General features: G+C 38.7%; 2 protein-coding genes and 1 long non-coding RNA gene across 6 annotated transcripts in view; 1 reads left to right on the forward strand and 2 right to left on the reverse strand.

The window, feature by feature from the left end:
* CENPP (centromere protein P) overlaps positions 1-1,832 on the reverse strand; it is a 152,243-nt gene extending 150,411 nt beyond the window's left edge. For all 3 annotated transcript variants that reach the window (XM_063348111.1, XM_063348112.1, XM_063348113.1), the window contains exon 1: positions 1,336-1,832. The gene's annotated coding sequence lies outside the window, so the exon portion shown is untranslated. The remainder of the gene's footprint in view (positions 1-1,335) is intronic.
* A 142-nt stretch (positions 1,833-1,974) lies between these two features.
* NOL8 (nucleolar protein 8) lies at positions 1,975-17,950 on the forward strand. Of its 2 annotated transcripts, none has more exons than XM_063347868.1 (17): positions 1,975-2,021; positions 2,446-2,620; positions 2,788-2,850; positions 3,679-3,757; positions 4,063-4,210; positions 5,148-5,216; positions 5,543-7,483; positions 7,768-7,884; positions 9,134-9,253; positions 9,600-9,684; positions 10,574-10,715; positions 12,271-12,354; positions 13,139-13,416; positions 15,288-15,414; positions 15,856-15,926; positions 16,694-16,776; positions 17,071-17,950. In XM_063347868.1, the coding sequence occupies exons 2-17, from the start codon at positions 2,482-2,484 to the stop codon at positions 17,122-17,124; spliced, it is 3,600 nt and encodes a 1,199-aa protein (XP_063203938.1). In that variant the 5' UTR covers positions 1,975-2,021; positions 2,446-2,481; the 3' UTR covers positions 17,125-17,950. The 2 variants fall into 2 exon arrangements, with proteins under 2 accessions (XP_063203938.1, XP_063203939.1); XM_063347869.1 differs by lacking the exon at positions 1,975-2,021 and adding an exon at positions 2,033-2,051.
* LOC134521416 (uncharacterized) lies at positions 9,917-14,141 on the reverse strand. Its single transcript, XR_010072750.1, has 3 exons — positions 14,064-14,141; positions 12,593-12,642; positions 9,917-10,134 (listed from the first exon to the last, which is right to left on the reverse strand). It is a non-coding gene; the product is annotated as an uncharacterized LOC134521416 (long non-coding RNA).
* Positions 17,951-18,857: the final 907 nt, after the last annotated feature.

Raw genomic sequence — 18,857 nt, forward strand, 5'->3', positions numbered from 1 at the left:
AAAAAGCGAATTTCTGACTTCAGAGAAAAGAAAAAAAAAAGTTTTCTCCAAAACAGATAACAACTTTGAAAAGAAATGTAATTTTGTTGCATTAGTTCCTCAAAGACCTAATTCATTGAGTCCAAATGCAATTATTAAATTAATTTTAAGACACAGGTCACTGCATAGCCTCCAAATAAGAAGTTAAATCAGGAATCTAGCGTAGTCAAAGGCTTTCTTTAAGAATCTTTTTAACTAATCATGATTTTATTCAGGAGCATATCCAGCTGTTTTACATTTGCTGTAGTAGAACAACCAGTTGTTCTGCAGAGAGAAAGCAAAGCTAATCAGACACAGACACCAAATCCAGCTGTGACCAATTCACCTAACAACACACCTGATTAAATCAATCAATCACACCTGTTCCTTCTAACACACCTTTCCAGTAAACAGCAGAAAAGAGACATAGAGAAACAACCGTGTTTCATAAATAGTTCAAAATAAATAAACATCAATTTTAAGAAAAAAAAATCTGACATTCAGCCTGGACATGACACATTAAAAGGACTATGGAGAATATTATGCAGCTCAACACCAACACCTTAATACTTTCAACCAGGAAAAAAAATAATCTAGTTTTATGTGTGTTTTAAACAACCCCTGCTGTATTTGCAAGATCCACACTAATATGGTTCAATACAAAAAGGATGAGGGAGAAATAGGATTTTGTTGGTTTATTTCATCAGAAACAGCATCCTAGTAACACTTACAAGAAAACAACATTCAAAACATGTTTTGCATTAAAAGCCTATTTAGTGAATAAAGAAAGTATATGCAATTAAAGAATCGCTGAGATTATGCCTAGTGGTAACTTCCTCTGAAATTTTAGAGCAATCTTGTGCAATGTATGACAACGAACAAGATAGCGGAGAAGAGAAATTGAAGTTCTCCAGCTTCAATGCATCCTACTTTTTTTTTTTTTAACTGGATACGTTGAAGAAAGTTTTGGTTACAATAAAGAGCATGCTCTGGAAAAAAAGAAAAACATTACAATAACCGGAACTTTACCCCAGGTCGTTAGCTAATTCCTCTTTTAACAGCTGGCTGTTTTGAAAACAGTAACAGAACACATATTGCTTACAGCTGTTTTAACTCACATGATTTTACTAGACTGCAGAAGACTAAAGACTGCTTATAACTTCAAAGAGCATTATCTCTAGAAAAAAATGCCTGCACATACTTTTAATTAAATAAAACGTAAATTTAAGGGCAATCAATCACACCTCCTCAGCCTAAGCGTGCACACACATACATATATCGGTAAATTAACGGCATATATTTCACTTCCCTACGCACCTGCACGTGTATACACCCCTAAACGTTTGCTTTTACGCTGCCACAGGAAGAGCTTTCCAGAGTTTGAGAAACGAGCAGGCGGGGTTCGGCGTCTCCTGGCTTTGCTTCCAGCCTTCAAATCTCACGAGGTGGCGGCTGGAGAACGCGGCTCGTCCGGCTGCGCCAGGGGGCTGCCCCAGCCCGGCCCTGAGGAGAGCAGCGACCCGCGCGCCACAGCCACCGCGCGCGCCCCGCGCCTTCGAACTGCGCGCGCCCAACGCGCCGGCTGGGGGCCTGGGTGCTACCACAGCTGCTGCCCGTGCAGGGAGGGCCACCCGCGCCTTCGTTCCCCCCTCGCCAAGGAACAAAGCCGCTTGAAGGGCGGCTCCCGAGGCCACTACTCGAACTGGGTAGCAAAAGTATTATTTTGTCATCTATTTGCTTATTTTTATTTTTTATTTTTTCATTTCGCGGAGAATCACCCTACTTTTCTTCCCGGTTAGTTACGCCCAAACCGCCCGCAGTCACAAGACCTTCCCCGTGTGTTCCCATCACACTTGACCGGCCGGAAACAGGCTCCCGAGCGCGGCGCGGGGAAGCTCGGCGGCCCCCGCAGGCGGAACCCTCTTTTCGCCAGTGAGAGCCGGGAAGAGGTGTCGGGGGGGAAGGTTAACGGAGTGGCGCTGCGAGGATCGCACATGGCGGTGGTGAGGGAGGGTCGCGGCAGCGCTTCTCGGGTGGGGGTTCTCTGCGAGTGCCGCGGGCTCTCCCGGGAGGCGGGAGTGGGGGCTGAGGGCGCGTTGTGACACCTCCCTCCCCCATGAGTCCCTTCAGCCCCCCGCGCTTAGAAAATCCTTAGAAAGCTTAATATTGGGAAGAGACGCTGGCACTTGCACCCCATCGTACGCTTCGAGGCTTAAAGCCCCCCAGGGCCTAACCCCCGGTCGGTTACGGCACTGCAGGGCTCAGTGGTGCTGGCTGGAGCAGAGCGCTCCTTGGCTTTGCTCTGCTCTGCTCCAGAGGCTCTTTGTGGAGGATTTCTGACCGAGCGACGCGTTCCACAGCTTGGTATGATGATTGCATGAGTTCCTACGGTGTGTTAGTGACCTGTTATCTTTTTTCTTACTACAGGTAAAGAGAATGTGTGTTTCAGCTTGACTTCTCAACATGGAGAACAAACAAGTCTCAAAACGCTTATACGTTGGAGGGCTTAGCCATACAGTTTCTAAGGCTGAACTGGAAGAAAGATTTGGCAAGTTTGGGCGTGTTTCGGATGCAGAGATTATTACCAGAAAAGATGATCAGGGTAACAGTTTTGAATCCATCCTTTCAAAGTGAATTGTTTTTCAATCTGTATTCTGAAATGGAATTTTTGCTTCAGAGATGCTTTATTTTCAGGAAATAGCTTATTTTTCAGTTTAAAAGAAATGCTGAAATTATATAGGAATTAACTGAATGTTTGTCATTGAGCAGGGAACCCAGTGAAAACTTTTGCTTACATCAGTGTCAGCATTTCCGATACAGATCTTAAAAAGTGTAAGTACATTATTTATGCTTTGAGTCAAGTTCCATTACTGAAAATGTATCTAGTTGTCAAATCAGGATGTGGTTGAGGTAGACCCTGTTTCACTCTGTTGTCGTGTTCATTCCATTTTCTTTAAGCTGCAGTTTTATGGAAGTTGCTTTACTGGAGTTTTCAGTAATTAGATGTAAGTAGACTAAAAAGATTCCTGTGACTGAAATAGGTGATTTATGAGTTTGTTCTAATCCTTTTATGAAAGGGTATAGGAAATGTGCTTCAAATGCTTTCATCAGGTCCATAAAATGTTAGAAGTGACTTGATGTGAGAAGAAATGTAGTTTACATAAAGCATGCTTCAGTTAAAGCAATTGGTTTACAAAACTACTGGCATAGTTATAAACCCACCTGTGTAATATGTAGCAGCAAAACGGCAGGTGAAAATACCTGAAAGAAGGAATGGTAATATGCCCTTTTACTTATGGAATGCTGCCATTAGGAATAGGAAAGCTGAAGTACAGAAGTACTTAAGTAGAGAAGAGCCTATCTAACAGTAGTGTAGAAACTTCAGAGTACATATATCTGAATTTTCAGGTTTGTAGTTGAACTGAACCATGCAGACTTGAATGACTCTTCTGAAGTCAGAACTTTTAACTTTGGATGTAGACCTTGTTTGTTTAAGTTTTGGGTGTCAGACCTTTTGTATGCAAACTTAAATCAGGTGAGTAATGGAGTATAAGATCATGCTAAAGAAACTTCAGACTATCATAGAAGGAGGCATAGTTACGTCTAACGTGTATTTTTTTAATGTAGAAAATATTCATTTCCCGTCTCCTTGTTTTACAGGTATGTCAGTTTTAAATAAATCGAAATGGAAAGGGGGGACACTGCAAATTGAGTTGGCCAAAGAAAGCTTTTTGCACAGGTAAAAATCAATTTTAAAAAATATATGTTGTTGCTATAGCTACCCCTTTTCTGTTTACCTGATAGCATTATGGCTGTGCTTTCCTCTGCTACGGTCTTACTCTTTCTGGGTTTTTTTGCCATTGATGGACTGTTGATGCATATTAGATACTGCAGCATGTTTTCATCATTGTTCCCTTGAAGGCAGCAGATACATTAGTTTCTTAAGCAGTGAATGGTTACTGTTTTGTGGGAGAGGGTCCCTGCCAGCTATAATTTAGCGTATAGGCAGACTTTTTTTCATATATGATGTACTTCTTGGTACAGGCTCGCTGTAGAGAGAGAGGAAGCAAAGCTGCAGAAGGAAAAGCCACAGAGAAATGACGAAACGTGTCTGTTGGAATCACTGAAAAAGGCTGGAATTGTAGACTTTCATATGAAAGCAGTACCAGGTACAGAGGTGCCAGACCATAAGGTATGGTGGGGTAAATGTATAGAGAATTAAAACAAAAAAACCCCACAACAACCCAGAATTGAGCACAAGCTTATTACATTTAAATTTATGTCAAATCTCTACACTTTATGTAAAGAAATTGTTATGAAGTGTGACAATCCAACTTGTGAAAAGTAGTCTAAAAGAAATTCCTTATGGGTAAACATGTAGAATGTTCCTGTCGTCCTTTGAAATGACTGGAAATAATCTTGATCATACTGTCTTCTCTGTCATCTTGAATTAGTAAATGCGTTGTTATTCATTTATGTTGGCAATATCTTCATGTCACCCTTAAACGCATGTAAAGAGAACGTGTCTCTTATTTTCATACAGCAGATACGTTTTTGACTTCTGGGTTGTCAGGACTTAATCTCTGTGCTTCAACACATTTAGGATCAGGGTCTACACATGCTTATGAAAGTAAGACTTGGAATAAAGTCACTGAACGTGCAAATTTCGGCAGAAAAAACTGTATTTACTACAAAGTTTTCAAAATTACTTGCTAAGCACAGAATGGGTTTGGAGAGTGATGGGGTGAAATTTTAATTTTTTTAGTGGGAAAGGGGAAAAAGGCAAAATAATAATGATCCTGTCCATATAGATATCCGTGTTAATTCATAAACCAGAAGCCTTATATTAAAAATAGTACTTGTAAAGTGAAGAAATTCAGTTTTTTATTGTCAGTATTTATTTGCAGATTGTAAAAAATTTGGGGTTTTGGTTTGCTCTTTTTTTGAGAAGGAAGCTGGCTAAGTTGCACAGTACGAACATATCTCAAGAGAGTAAACAAAAAAAGAATTAGTCACAGATGGTTCTTTATTAGCGTTCCTGTTATCAAAGAATATATCTCTTGTTTTATTCCAGGGTTATTTTCATTCCTTTTTTTGTTTAACACTGATCATTTTTTCTTCCCTTTTAGAAATGGGTTGTTGGTAAATTCGGCAGAGTCTTGCCTATCCTGCACCTTAGGAGTCAACAAAAAAATAAAATATCCTTTTCCTATTGGTTGGGCATAGGCACAATTCCCTTCTTTCTTTCATCATATGGGGAAACATTTGCTTAACGGTCTTAATGTTGATTACTATGTCATACTTGATTCACTGAATCCCCTAAGTAAATCTTGCAGTAAGTTTGTGCGATTTGAATATTTTTATTTTTTTTTTAGACTGCAAGTCAGTTGCTTAAAGGTTTATAGTCATAACATTGAAAAGGACTCTTCATTGGCCTTTCATGCAGCATTTAACCTGTTTGTAAAGATTGGAAGTCTGCATGATGAAATAATCATGTTGCTTTAATTCCTTAACTCAGACTAACATTGTGAAATACGACCCATCAAAATATTGCCATAACCTTAGAAAGCTGGAACTAGACTTGACACATGCGGTTCCTATATCTGAGCTTACTTGGCACTTGGAAGGGACAGAAGACAGCATAAACAAGAAGCGGCAAGGAGAGTTCCCTGTAACTAAAAAAACACCTAAAAAACTGAGGCCACTGGGCAGTAAGGCTCTGAATGGAGCAGTAGCGCTCTCTTCTGGGTCCCAGTCACATTCAAAAAAGACAAGCTCCTCACCTCAACTAGATCAAGGATCAAAATCCAAAGCCAGTGAGAAGTCTAAATTGCCTCCATCAAGCGGTCTTAATAGTACAGTATCAGGGAGAGGTTTATTATCAGATAAAATGAATGTTTCTGGAGTTACAGCTCAAAATAATATGAGTATTTCTGATAGTGATATTGATTCTGAAGAGGAAATCAGAGCAATGGTAGAGAGAGAGAGTGAAATACAGAAAGCCGAAAACGTTGAGATTGAAAGTGACGACTTAGAAATTGTTGGGGATAATTTTGAATTAAAATACAATAGTCACTGGTCCTTAAGCAGTCCAGGTGCCATGAAGAAAGCTATCAAAGGAAGTTATAGAGAGAAAGAGACTATGGAATGCAATAATGTTTATGATTCAGCAGATAGAGATGAAATTATTGCTGAAAGTAAAATTCCAGATCTAAGCAGCAGGAAAACTGCAATTTTAGAAGATTCTAAACAGGTGAAGGTGGAAAATAAAGAAATATTAAATAACAAAAAATGTGATTTGGTAAATGACTCCTCACTGAAAACTCACAAGTTAAAAGAAAAATACACTGAAAGAAAAGAGAAAATGAAAAAATTCAAAATTGCTGCCTTGCAGAGTAGAGCAGCTAGCAGCACAACAGAGACAAGTGATAGTGAAAGCTCTTGTTCAGATCCTGAGAAAGGGGAGTCTGAAATCAGTTCTGATTATGAATCCATGATGCAAAACTGTTACCGCTTAGACCTTACTTTAGATGACTTAAAAGCATTAGCTACTGAAAACTCTGGGACAACAGAAGAAGAATCAGACAGTACACAGAGTTCTAATCAGTGCAGTGTTGAAGAAAATCCTAAGGGTAATGTAAATAAAACAACACTTTCTAAATTTCACCCTGCAGTTAAAAAAAAATGTATCTGTCCTGAAGATGTACTTGCTGCAATTTTAGCAGGGGAGGAGAATGAAGAAATCTCCAAGGGACAAAATAATTTACATTTGAAATACCAGCCCTTCAGAGGAATGGGGTCCCTTTGTGAAAAAGAATTAACCAAGGACAGCACTAGTTTAAAGAAGAGGTCTGTAGAAAGTTTAGGTGTTGAAGCTTGTATTTCTTGCTGTGGGGAGGAGTCATCTAAAAGACAGTCTAAGAACCATCCGTTGCATTCACTTGAAGTCAGCAGCAAAGACAGACAAAATACGCATTGTGAACAGCATGAGGAATTGTCAGATGCTGCCTCCTTAGAAGATGAGAGAGATCAGCCTGTTTCCAGGTCACATTTACAAGGAAAGAACAAAGATGTGAGTTCTTTGCAAAAAGACCGAAATTCAGAGCATGGAGATGCTGCCCCTTGTAGTGATCAAAGTGAAGCTGAGGGCAGCGACATGGAGAGTAATGCTGCAGTGTCACAGAAAAGAGTTAAACGACAATTGAAAAGCCCAAAACTGCTTTCAAAAAAATTGAAGAGGGATGTAAGGAATAAAAATCCAGAAAGTGAAGGTAATAAATGTCAGAATGGGAGGACAAGCCTTCTGGAAAACAAGGAGCTTCGTCTTCATGCTGCTGCCTCAAAGGAACCTAACACAGAAAAGAAAGAGTTGCTGGATAACCAGAGGAGACTGGCAGCTCTAGAAGAGAGACAGAGAGAGAGAGAATTACAGAAGAAACTCATTCAAGGCGCTCTTTCAAATCTGGTAATTACATTCAACTTCCATCTGAATAGCATGCAGTAAAAGAAAATGGGAAACGAATAGATGTGGTTTAAGGTATTTTAAAATCATAGTCTGAAATTTCTGATTACATTGCCAGTTTTGTTTTGCTAGTATACAAAATGATGCGTACCCAATTCCTGGAATGTCTCCAGAGTTGCAAGAGGAATAGCAGATTCCTCCTTTCATGTTGTGGAAATGTCTTTTAGATGTTTATGTATGACTGTAGCAAGTATTTGATGTGTTTGGTATGTTTCACTCTTACATAGGATAGCCAGCCAGCAGGCAAGCATAAACACATCATATTCGATTCAGATGTGGAAAGTGAAGCTGAAGTAGATGAGGTGTTGAAGAAAGATACAAGTTTGGGAAATACGCATGAAAAAGTAAGTGTTATTGGGGAAAATTTCAGTATTCTGTAAGGTAATGCCACATCAATATGACTATGCCTTTTATTCTGAAGACCATTTTTCATAGTGAAGTGACAGAAAAAAGTAGATAAGGTTTGAATTAATATGAATGAATCTTTTTTTTTTTTTTTTTTTGGCTAATGTGAAACAGATTTCTAAGAACTTAACCATGCATCTGATAAAGCTGGAGAACCTGGAGAATTTGTGAGGAGACTGAGACTTGATTAAGAGATAATCTAACTTCGATTAATAGAAAAAGAATGTTTAAGTTGTAGGGCTTATGCATAATTTTGAAATTTTGTTACTTCAAAGGAAGGGGAAGAGATTTGGCTTGAGTAGTACGGAACTCTTTGCTCTTTCAACGCTGTGGACAAAGAATCTCTATTAATGCAGCGTCTTGTTTTTAAAGTGATGTTAGAGTCCAAAGAAGTTGTGTGGTTCTTCCTCTTTACACCTAAGCTAACTGAGACCTTATTTAGCAGACTCTTCAGGATTTTACCGCCATATGTTCAGCACAATTAAGTACTTTTTTCTGGAGTAGAACTTCTTATCACATTTTTTACTCGCATCTCTGCTAAAGCTTTAAACCATTGGTCTTGCTTTTGTTGGCTTTTTTCTTCATAAATGCAGTAAGGTTAGGACCATTCTCACTACTTAATTAAAACTTTCTTTTCTCACTTTTCCTCACATTTAGCACTTCTTTTTACATATGTGTATCTTACCCTGTATTTAGAATCCCTGGCCTGTATTTTTCCTTTTCTTTAAAAGAACATCTAATTCTATGGAAAATTGTTTCGAAGCCATGGAGTGCTTACCTTTTATAATCATTGATATTTATTAACTGACTTAAACTACGTCCTAGAGTTTATACCAAAAATGAAGCTTGTTCAGAAAGGGCGTAATTATACATTGATATTTTAAAATTGATCTCCCTTGACACAATTAGAAAGTTGGATTTTTATACCTAACTCTCTTGTATTGTAACACGTGAGTTACCCTTTACACGGATATTTTGTCTATGCTAAAATTTCATAGTTATAACTGTAGAGCAGAATTGTACAAGGTGTGTATATATACAACATAAGATTTGAAGTGCATGGATCAGTAAGTGAGCTGGTTGTTAAAGAAATCTACTGGAAAACATACGAACAAAGTTGATACTGATTTATTTTCTCAAAATGATATAAACAATTGCTTTTTTGTATTTTTTTTCTATTTAACAAAGGATGAATCTGCTTCTAAAACTTTGAGCAGACTGTTTGAAAGCAGTGAGGATGAGCAAGGTGACACAGACGATGAGAGATTCAAAATTAAGCCTCAGTTTGAAGGCAAAGCTGGTGAAAGAGTGAGTGAACCCATTACTGTAATTTAGTTTACTTCTCAATCTCCATAATGCCATTTCAGAAGAACATAAGGTAGGTTTGCATACTTGCTGAATATGATTTTTACAAACTTGCAAGAGAATTCTGTTAAATAGAGGAAACAGTAGCCACGGAGGAAACAATGTGTTTTGGGGAGTGGGAGGAGTTTCTCTGATGTTGTCATCTTTGAATACAAAGAAATTTCTAGAGAAGGTATCACGAGCTAAAGGTTATTAATATGTTGGCATAATTATACTAAAAAAAAAAAAAGTTACTGAGCATTGATTTTTCTTCTCCAGTGCTTAATAGGATCTATTACATTTTGTTTAGCTCTTGAAATTGCAATCACGATTTGGCACAGATGAAAGATTTCGCATGGATGCTCGATTCCTTGAAAGTGACGGTGAAGAAGAAGGTAAACCTCCTCCTATTTCCTGGTTAATGACAGTAATAGACCTATATCGTGGAGCCTTAATTGTGGATACTTGAAGCAACTTACAGGCTAAGCCTCTCTTGCTTCTTTAGTGACTCCTTAAGGAAAATAACCCAACTGCGTTGTGGCTGTACATTGTATATATTGGTAGCTGTGTTTTCTGAAATGTATATGTCGCAAAGGTATTTGTAATAGTAGAATGAGACATACTTGATTGATAAATCAACATTGGAAAATATATTTTTTTTTAATACAGGATGATATCAGGATGTGTTTATCCATGTTTTTCTCAGGATAGGTGGTGACTTTAAAATAAACTTTTTGACCATTGCATTCACTTGAACCGTTTTGTTGTCACCCTGCAGTCCACGGCTGATTTGGCAGACTTGGAGAGTTTGGGGTTTTTTGTTTAAGCAACAGAAGGCAGAAAAGCTGAAAAAGGCAAAAAATTTTTTAAAGAGTTATTCACCCACACACACCAAACCCAAAATTTTTAACCTAGTTTTCAAGACTCAGAATTTGTTTCTGAAACTTATTTTTTTGCCTAGTTACACTATTCCCTCTGTTGCTTTAATGTGGTCTTCTGTACAGCATCTGTCAGTGGCAAAGCGGTTGACATTTATGTGATATAAGCAGGGAACGGGTTAAATAATGGAGCTGATTTTCACATGAAATAGATGTCCATGACATTTCTAATCAAAGATTTTCTAAGTACAAGGGAGAAAGCCTCTAAGTAGCTTTAAAATGAAGGAAATGGTGTGTTGATATGTGTGAGCTCTTCTAGTACTGTAGTAATGTTATATATCAAATATTACAGGCTTACTCAGGTCACAGTGGGGGAAAAATAATGTATTTATTTTTCTCTTGGCAGAGACAAACATCTTGAAGGCAGATGAGGAAGAAGAGCTTGCTGCGGAGAAAAAGAAAAACCTGCAAATACTGGGAAGCCTCTTGAATATCAACCTTGAACACCCTAAGACAACTAAAACGGCCACAAACGCTAAGAAATTCAAGTATGAATAATCCATCATCAAAAAAGAAGGAATTTTAGGAAGGCTTCATTTTTGTCAGTGTTTCACAACTAAAGGTTCTGCCTAGCTGACTGAGAAAAGTATTTCCTTCTCTGTTATGTGCATTTGAAGTCAGTCTTTAATGCAGTTTCCAAACTTGAGTGTCCCAATAGATTATACAACTGGTAATTATCGTTGTTTTACGGAAAAAATTATCAGATGCCTGCTTGAGTTTCTTGTAATAGATTTTGAATGATTGGATCGTTCGTTATGAAAAATTAAGATTTTACTAAGTCCTTGCCTATGTAAGATATATTTCTGTTCTCTGTGGAGACAAACTTAGGTTGGCTAAACAAAGAACGTGTGAGTTGGGCAGTGAGTCGCTAAGTTAGACTCTAACTTCCATAGCAGTTAATAAGGTTATTGTTTTCTCTGGCTTACAGGTGATTAGCATCAAACTTCTTTTTCAGTGGAGAAATATATATTTTTTTTTCCCATTTATCTGTATGTCTGCTTTTGAGAAATTTCTTCATTAGATTAGGAAATTGTTACATGTTGCTGTTGGGCATGCTCTAGCCTTCATTAGAGGATGATGCGATAGGTTCAGAAATGTACTGTTGGAAGTATTGTGACGTTTAACTATGCACTTTAACAGATCTTGGTCTGTGGACTGAATTGGTGGAAGTTAGTAGTATTAAGGTAATTAAATAGCGTGCAATTAGTAAATTTTTACCAACAGTCACTACTAGAGTTGCATCAGTGACTGCTGACTGCTAGACACCATTGTGACTGCTGCACAGTCTTATTTAATCCCATGATTTCTGTACAAATGTTCATGTATTTTCTGAAGACTAAGCAGAGGGGGAAATAATCTGTGCAATCCCAGACATCATCTTCGGAAAGTTTTGTGAATTACAGTGTTCTCTAATACCTCAGTAATGATATAGTATGTAACCATTTAAAAGCAGTTAATTTATGCCGTGAGCATTAATTTAGGGAGAGGAGGGGAAATAAGTGATTACCTTCTTGCATTGCAATAAGGCAGCGTGGGCTTTGCTACACAAGCTTTGAGGTCAGTCTAGACCTTAGACTGCTTTAGCTGAAAGTCCCGAAAATGTTTAAATTTTGAAAGATGGGTATCATGAGGTTTTGTTTGTTTGAGGTGTTTTACTTGGGTTTTATTTTGGTTTTTTCCCTTGGACTAATTGAATTTATGTAATGTTTGGTACTAGAAGAAATAGATATATTGATATCACTCTTCAAAAGATAAACAGGTGCAGGTATAAAGTTACTCTTAATGCATAACACACACGACTTGAGGTCTATGTTTTATATGAAATATTACAATTTCATTAAAGCCACTTCTGTTTATAACTTTTCCTGATCCTGACAGTGACTAGCAAGTACTTTGTAAATGCCAGTTAGGTTTTGGATTGATTTGGAGCATTTTGGTAAAGAAGTCAATGTGAATTGGAATCCAACAGTAAAGGTTGAGGGTAGCTTTCAGTGGAACATCTAGAATGTCTCATGGTTTTTCTTTTCCTTTTGATTTTTATAGAGATATTAATGCCCTCCGCTATGATCCCACAAGACAGGACCATGCAGTTTTTGAAAGGAAAACAAGTGCTACAGAAAAAGAGAGGTAATGTTATAGTTTGGTAACTACAATGGTAATGTTTCTTCCCGCAGAAAGACGGCTGTAGCAGAAGACTGAGTTTGAAACTATGCAGACTGCTCTGTTTGTTTGTTTGTAGTTCTCTCTGTTATTGCTAAAATCAAGATATAATAAGAATTGTGACCACTAAAAACACATGATTCAATGTCATCTTTTCATTCTAGCATCTACTCTCTGCATGCTATTTTCTGTCTTCCTTACTCACCTTCAGGCTATCCCCTTTGCTTCAAGTCATGGACTTTAAGATTTGCAAGTCTGTGAGGAAAAAAAAAATAAATTAGCTCTTAATATTTCTTTTGCCAGGAAGTCCTAAATATCTTAATTTATATGCTATCACATATTAAGTGAAAAGTCAGGATGTGGTTAATTATAAAGTAGCCTTGTTCCTGCCTTTAGTGTGAAACCTCAGACGTTTCCCCACTGCATACCCTCCAAGGGTGGGTAAATTGCAGGAGGTGAAAAGAAATGGGTCAAAATTCTAAACCAAAAGGATAGTCATGCTGCCCTATGCCAGAAACCTGTTTCTGGCAATAGGAAATACCCTACTGCCAGAACGTGGAATTGCTAAGAAAGAAGTAGAAAACAAACCAAACCAAAAAAAACCCCACCAACAACCACCAAAACCTTAAAAGTGAAGTACTAATTCATGTGCTTGTATAAGTTTAGGCAGACATTAATAGCAAGGCTGCCTCTTTGGGAACTTTTAAAAATATGTGTGCTGCAGTACTATCCTTTAATGATCTCGTTTCAGTAAAGCTCAAAGGAAGAAGAAGAGGGAAGAGCGTGAGAAAGTGCCTGAAGTGTCTCAAGAAATGTATTATGAGATTGCTGTTGATTTAAAAGAGTTGTTTGGGTCTTCAAAGAGCAAAGCACAAAAAAATGAAGAAATACCCTGGGACAAAGATGAGGCGGAGGACTCTACCCGACCTGACCATTTGGGACCAAACGCTGGGAGTAATGGAGCTCAGGAGTCCAGTGGTTTCAGGTTTTCCTTCTTTGGAGACACGGAGGAGTCGGGCAGAAAAGAAGGTAACAGCAGTACGTATATAATAGTACAGTTTCTAATGAGTAGCTTATGTCAGGCACTGTAGAGTAAGACAGTGTCTAGAAACTCAGAATCCAGGGGATTTTCAGAGGCAAAAGTCAGTAATTATGCAAAGTCATTATGATCTTCTTACACTTGCCAAGATTGTTGTATTTTAATCACAGTTAATTCATGCTTCCATCCCAGGAATTTTGAAAGGAGTATTTTGAGAAGAAACTATAATTGTTTTTTGAACAGTGATGGAAAAACTTATCATCCACTACATTTCTCAAGGAAAGTGGGGGGGAGACATACAAGTCAAATCAGGTTTCATATAAACCAACAAAATTTTAAATAAAATGTGTGTTAATTAAGGTAGCACTATGAGCAAAAGAAAATCTTAGAGCTGACCTCAAGATAGTTTTATTACATACTTAATTTTATTATTGTACCTCTAGAAAATTGAAACTGAATGACACATTATTGGGGTGTCCTAGCCTCCGATAAAAACAAAGGTTATGAAATCAAGATTAAAAAATCTGAAATCAAGTAACTTAATAAGTAGTAATGTAGGAAATAAAAGAAACTGTGTGAAGTTAACTGAAATACAAAAGAAAAAACTAAAAACAAACACAGGAGAAAACCAACAGACCTCCACACTTCTGCTGACGACAGAAAGTATTCAGTGTCTTCTGAATGCAATAATACGGGTTTCAGAATCTGTAGGAGATGTGTAGAACAAAGTGGAAAATCAATACCTGAGTGGAGATGTAGTTCAGAGTTCACAAAGTTCTTAACACTGAGAACTGCACTTGAGCACTGTGTCTTATATTTGCTGTTATGAATAATTATTGGTTTATATTGTGTAAGAACCCTGTTTGGTGGCAACAGGGCTACTGTGCGAGCTGCTGTATTGGCATAAACAAAAAGGGAAGTCTCTCTCCATTGCACATAGCTCAAACTTGCTTAGGTGATTTTTGTGATTATTTTTGTTGGGTTTGTTTAACCTGACTTTAAGATCACGTGTGTCATGTGGAAATCATGAAGGGAGAATATGTGGATAGTCTTTGAGCACAAACTATGAGTGTTTTGTGGACAATTTAAACTTGCAAATGCTTACTTTTTCCAAAGTAGAATTTTCTGATCTTTCTCTTGCATAAAATACTGTTTGCGTTTCATGGTCTAGTTACTGCTGGGTTTGGAAACAGTTTTATATTGCCAGAGAGAGGCACCACAGGAGCTATTCTTTGTTCTGGTCATCCAGACAAGTACTGTGTTTATACACTAAAACAAAAGTGTACCATAGCTTTCTAGCCTTAGTCCTTTTGGTGAGGTAAAGTGTTAAGGGCTCAGTACGTGTTTAAGTTACCGTGTGTGAACTGGGCTTCTGGCAACTGGCTGTGTATGCTACGGGCAGGAATACATCTGTGAAAATAACGTAGCTTAAACACACAGAAAGAATAAGCTAAGGCATTATGAATTTCTTTGCAAAGACAGTTATTAAGAAAGCTTTTATTCCAACTTCTGCAAGATAAAAATAGGAATGGGTGCAATTACTCCCAACTCAGTTGATAGTGATTGTTAGGTCAGAGTGACTTGATAGAACCCTGGACCCTAACAGCAAGCTTCAGAAGGACTCCTGCACTTTTTCCGTATGCTGTGATGATACCAGTTGTGAATCTTGAGGGTGAATGTGTATGAGAAAGCAAACTAAATTCACACCTGCCCAGAGGGTGATGGAAAACCCGGGAGGGGAGGTTTCTGTCCTTAAATATGCCTTTTCCAATTTACGTTATTCACTCTGAAGTAGAAATTTTTACTGAAAAGTGAGGAAGTAATCTGATTTTTTTTTTTTTCAATTGTGATACTATTGCAGAGCCCTATGTACTTGAAGTAATAAAACCTGTAAAAGCCACATGGCAAGAAGATCCACGTTTCCAAGACAGCAGTTCTGAGGGCGAAGATGAACCAGAGGCACCAGAAAGTGAAAGGGACAAAGAAATGCAAGTTATATTTGTATTTGTTGTCTACTGGGTTGTAGTAGTTTGATGCTATGAGAATATTAATAGCAGCACTCAGGTCATGGGAAACTAACATCTTCATTCCGCATCTTGAACAATGGAAGTTGTCTTAGGAAACCATTTCTTGCTGCACAGAATGTAACAGTCAAAAATCCCAATACCACACTTGATTTGAAGTTGAGTATAAAAGCTAAGTTTCTAGCTCAATGCCTGAGAACTTCACTGGGTAGTGGGTTTGGCCAAAAGTCAAATATCTATTAAGTTTTCTTAAGAAAGCTTTTTTTTATAGAACGCTATATTTGGTTACTACTGAGTAATATTCTTCAAAGCATACTATTTCTCTGGAGCGTTACAGCTTTAACTTGTGTTAATGGAATTTGACGGTAACTTTTATGATGCTAAAATTCCTTTCTGTTTGTCTAGGTTTTTCTCTTTACCACAGACAGAAAGTGCTAGGTTTTTCTTCTTCTCCAAAGGCGACGAACGACTAAGAGGTATAATAGAACTTATTCCCTCCTTTTTTTAACTCTTACTGAAACTCAATGAGAAAAAAATAACTGCCTCGTTATTAATGTTTTGTAGTTAAAACACAGATGAGAGGTTTAAGAAAAAAAAATTGCAAATTTCCATCATTACATGTGGTATAAGTTGTGGTTGCACAGCTCACAAGAAAGTCCTGGTGAAATAATTGCTGAGCAGCTGTCTTCCTTTCCTCTTTTCAGAGGAAAACTGCCCAGCATGTGGCTGGTCTTTTAGGGCTTACAAAAAAGAAAAATCACTTGACAGGTTATCTAGACATTTTGGATCCTTTCAGGCATACATATGGTCTTTTAGCTTTTTTCTGTGTTTTGGTGTTATTGTTAAGAATATTGAATATTCTTATCAGCCACATACCTCCATATGGTTCTTGATCTTAAAGAGTGCAGGTTTTTTTCTTGTGAATATAATGAATTTCATAGTTAAAACCAAACAAATTTAATTTCATAGTTAAAACCAAACAAAACAACAACAAAAAAAACCCACACTAAAAAACCACAGGCCACCAAAACAACTGCTTTCGGTATTTTATACAATGAATTATCAGGACAGCCTCAAATAATGTTTGTTTCCTGAGACATGTTAGATAACTATCATTAAATGTCTGTGTAGAATTTACTGTGTTAACCCTTCTGAGCTTATTGCTGTGCTGCTCACGAGATTTACAAACAGCAGCGTATTTGGGAGTGTTTAACCATATCAATTTGTTCTTTGTTTTGTGCAGAGGGCCCTAAGTTATTTTGTAGATCAGTAGAGCTCAGTGAAGAAAAAGATGGCTGGGAGGACAGACGTAGATTATTGCTTGAGGTGAGTATTTTAACATCTGTTCCTTGGTAACACAGCTGCTTATTTGCTTAATTTGCATTAAAAATTAATTCAGGATCTTTAGAAGGGCTTGAAACTTTATAATTACCAGGGAACTAAAAATTTTTTGTGTAGAAGTGTATGTAACATTATGTTCTGATGTCCAGTCAGGTAAATTACTTAATCTCTATATTGTACAGGACCAGTTACTTTACTGCATGTAAAAAAAGTGTTTGAAACAAAGAGGTGAATTTAGAAACCTCTCTTAATATTATGTTAAAATTGAAATATTTTCAGGAATGCCGGAAGAAGCATAAGGATGCAAGAAGGAAAGTGAAAGCAAAACAATAAATCTTTCTTACCTTACTGGTCAGCAACGTTCCATGTTTCTTCTTTGAAGAAGCTGCAGAAAAACATCCTTTGAAAATTCTAGGAAGTAATATTGGAAAAGACTGTTAAACTTTTTTTAAATAAGTACATGTTTATTGTGACAATTCAGTGTTTGTACCAAGGCTTGGTATTTTTTTGTCTACATGGTTTAAATGTGACTTGCTACTTTGCAAGATTTTTGAGAATTTGATCATGTTACAAAGATAACACAGGGTTATTTTGCTGAGTTCTCAGGTCCTAGTGCTGAAGGAGGGTGAGAAAGAGCAGTCTCTGTGAAAGAGTAGCTCCATGTCTCTAAGACTATGTAGCATGTATCCTGCCAAACATAAGAGAGATCCTGTTTGAGATGCCTTTACAAATATTTGGAATGCGTTGTTTCCAGAGTAAAACTTTATCAGATTAATTAACGTGCTCTCGGCGCTCATCAGGGCGATGAGCACTGACCGCTCTCAGCCGGCTTTAGGCCAGCCGGGCACCGCAACCACTGACTGGGCTGCGGGGCTTCCAGCTCTCGGCCCTGCCCGCACTCGCAGCCCAGGCAGCGTCAGCCAGCGCCTCTGCCCCAAAAACCTGTGGAACAGGGACTTTCCCCCCAGGACAAGCCCCAGGGATGCTGCATCACTGCGTGCAGAGCACCAGGGCTGGGGGGCTGACAGCAGTGAGTCTGACAGGGACCACAAAATAAAAATTGGCGATTTTTTTTTGCTTAAAAGTCCTAGACTGAAGGCTCCATGGAACAATGCAGACTGAGCCACAGAAAAACATGCCATACAGAGTCAAACAATAATAATAAAAAAAGAATAAAAACCATGTGACACATAAGTTTCCATCACGTTTCATTCATTACATTTCTACTGTCAGCTAGAGGCTCAAACATTAATTAGACTGACACCACAGACTTAGTCAAAATTGAGTTACACCTAGGAAAAGGCTATTTCGCACTCGCCTGTGGAACCAGTAGGAACAAATAGAAGAGAAACTCTTGACCCTAACAAAGGTAACAGGCAGCTCTTAATTCATCCTAGGTGAAAGTTCAGGCTTTGACCCCAAAGGAAATCACTCCTAACTACCAAGGGCCCTGCTCAGGCAGGAGGCACGTTCTGTTCACTGCAACTCCTCATCAGCTTTTCTCCACTGGCAGAAAATTTGCCTTTTCTATCTGGACTAGCTGTAGCATCCCTGAACTTGCAAATGTGTCTCCCCGCTCCCCTAGCCCCACGTGTGTGATTACCTGAGCAGGAAGTGGAATCAGCCATGCAGGATTTTCTTCCCGTGCTGCAGAAGGTGACACTGGGAAAAGAAGAGCAGAGAAATGAACCTGTTTGTCACACCCAGCCAACAGGGATGAGCCGGGGGTCCTGCAAGCCACTGCTGCCCTCGGGAGCAGGGAAGGGACAGACCCTCCGCACAGAGGGAGGGGGCCTGGCATGGATTTCATTTCGAGCCCTCTTCCTGCGCCCAAAGCCATGCAACTCCCTCTCTTTCTCAGTCCCAAAACCAGCCACGTGAGCCTAGTTGCCAGCCCCGGGAGCAGGAGAGCTGGTCTCCGTGTCTGGCCCTAAACCGGCTCCCCCTCTCTGCTTCCTCGCCCCCTGGGCGACGCTGAGGGAGCGCAGCCGCCCCACAGCCCGGAACCCCCAGGGCCCCACGGGCACTTTGAGGGGAGCGCTGGGGACTGCGGAGAGCCCAGCCCC

The sequence above is a fragment of the Chroicocephalus ridibundus genome, chromosome 10, assembly GCF_963924245.1.
Source record: "Chroicocephalus ridibundus chromosome 10, bChrRid1.1, whole genome shotgun sequence".
NCBI classification, from domain to species: Eukaryota; Metazoa; Chordata; class Aves; order Charadriiformes; family Laridae; genus Chroicocephalus; species Chroicocephalus ridibundus.

Coding starts and splice junctions, on each gene's coding strand:
- NOL8 (XM_063347868.1), top strand. CDS start 2,482: ATGGAGAACAAACAAGTCTCAAAACGCTTATACGTTGGAGGGCTTAGC. Junction 2,851..3,678: donor CGATACAGATCTTAAAAAGT/GTAAGTACATTA, acceptor CTTGTTTTACAG/GTATGTCAGTTTTAAATAAA. Junction 5,217..5,542: donor GGAGTCAACAAAAAAATAAA/ATATCCTTTTCC, acceptor ACTCAGACTAAC/ATTGTGAAATACGACCCATC.